This window comes from Penaeus chinensis, unplaced genomic scaffold, assembly GCF_019202785.1.
Source record: "Penaeus chinensis breed Huanghai No. 1 unplaced genomic scaffold, ASM1920278v2 CTG_5178, whole genome shotgun sequence".
Classification (NCBI taxonomy): Eukaryota; Metazoa; Arthropoda; class Malacostraca; order Decapoda; family Penaeidae; genus Penaeus; species Penaeus chinensis.
The window spans coordinates 105,001-112,500 of record NW_025918319.1 but is presented as its reverse complement, the minus strand read 5'-3'; the positions used below and the strand labels follow the sequence as shown (position 1 = coordinate 112,500).

General features: G+C 43.0%; 1 protein-coding gene across 1 annotated transcript in view; it reads right to left on the bottom strand.

Annotated features, from left to right (window-relative positions):
* The window catches only part of LOC125024800, an 11,466-nt gene that overhangs the window by 3,320 nt on the left and 646 nt on the right, over nt 1-7,500 (bottom strand). Inside the window, exons 2-3 of the mRNA XM_047612566.1 lie at nt 165-3,741; nt 1-19 (exon numbers count right to left, since the gene is read on the bottom strand). The exon at nt 1-19 is cut by the window's left edge and continues 341 nt beyond it. Of these exons, the coding sequence (XP_047468522.1) occupies nt 1-19; nt 165-3,728 (3,583 nt within the window). The 5' untranslated portion in view covers nt 3,729-3,741. The remainder of the gene's footprint in view (nt 20-164; nt 3,742-7,500) is intronic.

The window sequence follows — 7,500 nt, the reverse complement described above, 5'->3', positions numbered from 1 at the left end:
CAGGGTCTATGTTATTTTTCTGTGGATGAGAGTAAGATAACATTACAAGTTTTCTAGAGGACATCTACTGACTCATAATACCGATCAAATTATCCAAATAATAATAACTGAATATCCACAATAAATGCTAAATGCTTGAACATAAAGTTGACAAATGTACTAACTTTCGTATTTTGACTCTTATTAACATGAGCTTCTGCATCCCGGTTTGTGTCAGTCTTTGGTTTCTTTCCTACCCACACCAGCGTAGCCTTGTATTGGCAGGTGACACCTCCCTTGTTCATGTCATGATTTTCAATGTAACAAAAGAAGTCAACAGACTGGTGTGGGGAGAGCTGCTCCTCCAAGCCCTTCCTTTGATCGACTCTCTGCTGATGGAGGAAGGTCACTGAGCGATGGAACGCCACCATTGCCTTTGTTCCTTCTGCGTCTTTGGAGCGGACCTCCAGGATGCCGTGATCACCGACGACCCTCTGCAGCTTCCCTTGGGCGTGTCTGGGAGGGGCCTTCTTCTGCGTCTGGTTGTCGGGAACTTTTTTATTTGCGGAGGTCGGACCCGGTTTTCCGTTCTTTGTAGTCAGCTTCTTATTTGGTAAATTATTGGCAGTTGTAGCCTTAACACTTCCCTTAGTTTCGTCTTTCCCGGGAACGTTCATCTTTTCTGTCGACAGTGCCTTTGTATCTCTAGGGTTTAGCAGGGCTGTTGTAGTTCTTATTTCTTGAAGGGAAGACGTCTTCACATGGGTGCCTGAAGCATCAGAGAGTTTGCTTCTTTCCATTGAGTATTTTGCCACGTAGTCGTCTGCCTCATTAGGCTTTTTCCCACACCATGCCACCAGTGCCTCGTGAGTGACGTTCTGACCTGAAATGACCTGCGGGGATGACACCGGAACCACCAGTGCATTCACAACCCTCTCTTCATCTACGAATTTGGAGATGGGATCAGTATTTGGTATTCTATTCTTGTCAACAAAAAACACTTCATGTTTGACGCGAACTACTCTGCTATTTCTGTAGATAAGTGCCTGAGATATCCCTGCAATTTTCCAACGATATCCTGCAATATATTCGACACAACTAGATTTTGACAGCTTTTCAGATGCGGCATGATCCTGGTGCAGAGATGGAGCAGAATTAGTTCCTCGATCACAAGTGACACTCCTCTCTATTTTTGTTTCAGGGATAACCCTTGTGCCTGGCTGAACATGACTTCCAGATGCGTATGCCTTGATTATCTCTTCCACACACTCAGGTTTGGCTCCATGCCATGCTGCGAGAGCCTTGTGGGTCACAGTAACTCCTAGAACCTGAGAGGGAGACACCAATGGCACTGTTGCCACACTCACTGTACTTCCCTTTTTGGAATACTTTGCCACAGTGTCCGTAGCAGATATCCTTTGGCCATTTACATAGAGAACGTCGTAGGTAATGAGCACCGATTTCTGAGGCGTCTTTGCGATGCCTTGGGAGATGCTTCCGTAGTGCCAGATGCAGTCTTCAACGCAGATATCTTTCCCTTTATGCTTTTCCTCTGTAACCGGTGTCTTATTCTGAAGAATGCTTTCCTTCACATGGATGAAATCGACTTCCTTTTCTGGTTGAAGCTTACCTTTATGTTGATCGTTTTCTAAATGTGTTTTTTCTTCTTTTTGGTCATGTTCTGTTTGTTTTTTTTCCCTTTTTTGAGTTTCATTCTTCTCATGATCTACAAAGTGATTCACTTCACTCTCTGACTGTCTGGAGATTTCTTTGGTCCCCGACACTGAGTCCAACGCTTTCTTGCTTTCCTTTGATTTGAAAGAAATTACAGATCTTTCACTTGGTAGATGAACTCCGATAACCTTCAGAACACAAGTTCTATTCGCCCCTTTGAGTCTCGAAATATGAGCCAGGACAGCAATTTCAGATGGTAAGGGAGAGACTTTACTTTCACTTTCATAAAAAATGTCTTCGTTTCTAATAGGCAAATGTCTGACTTCATCCTCAGAGCGAAATACAATCTCTTTACCCTGCTCTGACGTTTTCAGTACTGCAGGAAGATCACAGTATATACTTTGTGAGGCACTGCACTTGACATAGGTCCCATTTTCATTTTTATTAAAAACATCTCCTTGCTCTACCTTGTCCAACAGGTTTGCTGCGGGTCGTGTGCCTGTCCAGACACATGAACAGATGTACGATAAAGTTTCTCCACTGCCCCCTCTAAGTGTCTCATGAAGTGTAGCAAAAACACTACATGTGAACTTGGAGAATGACATAAAAATATCATTGGTGTTTGACCTCTGTCCATCTGCAAATACAACTTCTTCTATAAACTTGACTTTAACTGACTTGCCCTTTATGTCGACATCAATGCTCCCTCCACCAACTTCACTGGGTTCTATACCCGTCACTCGCAGATCATGTCTTTGTAACATCATGACCTCTGCTTCCTCCACTGGTTCCATAATAAAATTAGGTTTAGTCCCCTGCCAGACGATTAAGGCATGGAACCCATGGGTATCAGGCAGTGAAAGGGCATCACAGACTACCTTGGCTCCATCAGCAAGGTCTGAGAGGAGATGAGGCTTACCTTTTTTCCACACTAATCTTGTCCCTAAAGTGAGCCCGCATGATATCCGCCTTTTCAGTTCCACCAAGATAAAGGTATCTCTATGGCCAATGTAAACATATCTCTGGTCGAATATAGTGCATAAACGCCCTGGCTTATTATATAAACATGATGCCCGTGCACAAGGATTGCATACCGGGGAAACAGGTGTCTGAGCAAAAGATTGAAGGAGACCAGACTGTGGGGCAGCAGAGGTAGATGGTTTAGCTGCGCCAGGCATTGGGAGAGCTGGATCGGGTAGTCTTGGTAAAGATCTTTGAGCTAAGGACGTATGAGTTGGCGAGGCTGACGGAGCTACTACAGGAGGACTTGAGGATGAGGAAGACCCAGTTGAGATGGGCAATGAAGAATTTAGGTCAGGTTTTCCAAGAGAGGGAGATTTGACCTCCGCATTCACGGAAGGAGTGAGTGCAGAAATGATGGAAGTTGTTGGAGAATGGAAGTCAAGTGCGGAGGAAAAGGAGCAAGACCCGGTGGTGTGAGAAGTGAGAGAAATAGGTGTAGGGCATGATGGGGGAACTGAATGACCGGATTCAAGAGGCTCTGTGTGGGATAAAATAGGAGGGATATCAGCAGGTGTGGAAACTACAGTTCCTGTGGGATGAGAAGGAATTGGATCAAATGCTGAAACAGAGGAGGAAGGAGAAGCTTTAAATACAAAGAGGTCAGAGAAACCAGAAGCAGGGGAGGAAAACGACCTAAATGGAGAGGGATCAGATGAACCAACAATTGGATCGGTGGAGATATGGGGCACACTTACAGAAGGGGCATCTGTAACGGAAGAGAAAAAGGGAGATGGGCCAGCAGGAGGAGGAGGAGGAGGAGGAGAGGAAGGAGAATGACCATCTACGACACAAGGAGAGACTGCGAGACCCCCCGTTGGAGTGGGGGGAGAGAGATCAGGGGGACGCGACTCGTGGAGAGATCCATAAGAAGAGGAACGAGCTGAAGAAACAGTTTTACTAAGCTTATCCAAGGCTGAACGCGAAGAATCTGAGCCTGCTGCAGAAACGAAGCCTCCTGATGGTTCAGCAGTGTCGCTCTCAGGTAAAAAGCATTCTGTGTCTTTAGAAACGTCTTCGCTCTCCGTCGTTCGGCAGCAGCAAATCCAGTCCATCTCTCACTCGTTGCTGGAAGATGAAATGGAATACAAAAACCGAACAAAACGTGTCCATAATTATGTACAAATTTAGATCTCTAAGTAAATAAATGAATTAATATATATATATATGTATATATATATATATGCGCGCGCGCGCGCGCGTGTGTGTGTGTGTGTGTGTGTGTGTGTGTGCGCGCGCGCTGGCATCTCAGAAAAAATAGTAACTAATCTGATCAGGGAATGTTGCTTAAACTGAAGACCGAAGTGCCATGGTTTAAGCAACATCTGTTAACACTGGGAGCCTGTTTTACTGGAAATCAGGGGCCGGATTTACTAAACTCGCGTAAACGCGGTCTCTCGTAACAGTTACGAGACGTATGAAAGATTTCTCAACTAGCGACGTCACGACGCATTTTCGAACGCCAAACAGCGAGAGCGTAGGGATCTCGTAACTATTACGACCGTATTTACTATCGCTGCCCATCGTAGGGCTTGATTTCCTAAAGGAACGGCTCGAACGACCAATCAGCGTTAGCTCGGGGAAAATCGGCCAATCACAGAGCGTCAACCGCTGAACTGAGGCAGCACTAATGAGGTTTACCAATAACATTTTCTTAAGGGCGGTCACATTAATCTATTCTGTCCAGGGATCCCTTCACGGAGCCGGATGCTTCCCTAGCTGTAGGCGGATCCGAGACGAAAATCCTACGTCGGTATTTCGTCCCTGCCGAGAGCTGAAGGATATTGCCGAAACAAAAACTATAATATAATTAACGGTAAACTCATTGCTTAGAATCTAAAAATATGATTATGTATCATGATAAAAATAAAATTAATGATTAAATACAAAGATATATTGCATCGAACAATGATGCCTCACTAAATGTTTATAGATAATTCGGATAAGCATCCATTCGACTAACGAACAACATCAACCCACTCTAACGCCAGAAACTGGAGCTCTCTTCGGAAGTTATTTACGCCTTTTTGGATTAAGAGAGCCAGAGGGCCGTCGTGGGACACCAGTCACAAGGATCATAAAAGCGGGAATTTGAAAAGAACATTAATGGATGAATAAAGCAACGAACTCCGTCATGAAGTCGCCCGTAAAAGCATCCTCGATGGAAAGCGACATTGTTGACTGTTATAAATGCTGAGACGAAGGTTCTCTCCGAAGCAACACTGAAAGCAGTGTGACCAATCCCTCTCTATCTAAATATATATATCTAATGAAATCATAACACATTTAAGTATATATAAATAAATACATGAATATATAAATAAATATATAAATATATATGAATACATACACACACACACACACATACACACACACACACACATATATATATATATATATATATATATATATATACATACACACACATACATATATATACATATGCATATGAACACACAGTATACATACATACATACATACATATATATATATATATATATATATATATATATATATTACACACATTCATCCGTGTCTCTAGCTCTCTCTCTCTCTCTCTCTCTCTCTCTCTCTCTCTCTCTCTCTCTCTCTCTCTCTCTCTTCTCTCTCTCTCTCTCTCGCTCTCTCTCTCTCTCTCTATCTATCTATCTATATATATATATATATATATATATATATATATATTACACACATTCATCCGTGTCTCTAGCTCTCTCTCTCTCTCTCTCTCTCTCGTCTCTCTCCTCTCTCTCCTCTCTCTCTCTCTCTATCTATCTTATATCTCTATACTACTCTACTCTCTATCTATCTATCTCTATCTATCTATCTCCATATCTATCTCCATCTCTCTCTCCCTCTCCCTCTACCCCTCCCCCTCCCTCTCCCTCTTTCTCTCTCCCATCGATAATTTACGATGTAAACAAACCTGATACGATCCCGTATCTGCGTTGGTCAATCCGGCCCTGGCTGGCCTTGTGGCGCAACTGATACCGCGTGTGACTCGATTCATCAGCATGTTTCCTACTCGAATCCTGGCGAAGTTGTTGGTCTTCCGTTTAAGATGCAGCCCGATACCAGAAGACGATCTCTAGATTTCCATTTTCCAGACTCTTCCCTTGGTTGAACGTAGAGATTCCAGACCTCAGAATCGCGATATTTAACCCAATGCCGCCGGGGAAAATGAACAAAAAATGGGGAAAATGCTGTGCTCATTTTCTATATTTTAGTGCTAAGGCTTAGCCACAAAGGAGTCAATTAGTAGACCTTGTGACCTTACGTGATCTGAATTGGCGAGAAAACGTATTTCTACTAGTGCTATGAATATCGATGGTGGTGGTTTTATTATAAACATTAAAATTACCATAATGATATAAACATTAGTAACAGCAAAATAAGATAACGTAAAATATTTCGTAAATCAAAGAAAAGGGTGAACGGGCGAGACGGGCAGTACTCCGTAACTGGCTCATTGGTGACTTAGTACAAGTGTAGCCATCTATGGGTAAAAACAATCAAACAAGTACTCACAGCGGGCATGGCACGTACGTACACGTCATGCCCGTCAGCAGAGGGTTAAGACCGAAGTTAAAGGGCAGTATCTGCGAAATATGGGTTTAAGAAAATTCTATGTGATGTCGCCGCTGCCTCTTATTTGATACGGCCAATTTGAATTGTACAAATCTCGTTATTGTTCCTGAACGGGATCTCATAACACTTTGGCTTTCGTCCGGCATACACGCGCATCTCTTTCCTGTTGTGCATACCGTTGTGAAGACAATGTTTCCCGGATGCCGATAAAACACCTCAGTTTAAAACATTTCTCATTTCAGCAAATTAATAATAATGGAGATAACATCTCTTATTCTTTACTGTGTTTTCCGACTGGCAGGTGTAACAGTCATGTTACTGTGGTGTTGCTGAGGATTTCTTATGCTTTTAGTTTGGCTCTGTCTTGCTGCGAATACGAGATTAATATTTGTTTTCCTTGGCGGGGTAAGGGGCAGCAGCCCCCTAAAAAAGGGTTACAGGGGCGAAGCCGCTTAAGGAGAGTGACGCAGAGATGGACGGAAATGGACACTACCGTCTTATAGAGCATATGCAACACGCGGTGGTTATCCGACAGAAAGTGCCGGTAAAATATCGACGGATCTCGAGTGAAATGTTGGAGATACAATTATTGCACGTGAACAAGCGTGAAAGTATGTTCGTGCGCAAAGAGTTGGGTGCATATTTTTTTTTTTTTTTTTATAATATCTGAGGTGCCAAAGAGGTGGGAGATAACGTATTTAAGGCCTTTGGGTATTTAATTTTGCTAAAATATACTTTTTAGTATCTTTTAATAATGCTAAAATATACTTTGAAGTACCTTTTAATAATGCTCACTAATAAATGAAGTCAATCTGATGCGTAGTTTTGATAGCAATAGCCTTCCGTCGCGCCCGGACACGGAACAAAATCTGAATTCCGGGAAAATGTGTTGATGACATCACAGGAAGCGACTGACAGATGCTGTTGTTTCTGATCTTCTTTTTACGACAGATATATCTTCATGGAGGACGACTGCGATGTATAAGAGGAAAAGACATACAAGAACAGGCCTAATGCCGAGTGCAACCGAGTTCAAGCCTGAAATTTCAAACAATCCGCCTGCGCACCGTAGAGCCGTGGCGAGAACCGACTCATGGTTCCTGGAAGCGTCATGATTGGCTCAGGTTATTCGAGTCGTCATTGGCTCCGAAACCAGTATATGGTATTCCCATTCAGAAAATATTTTTTGGGTTTCACTGTTGTTTACGGACTTGTCAAAATGCAATTGCTTAGCTTTAC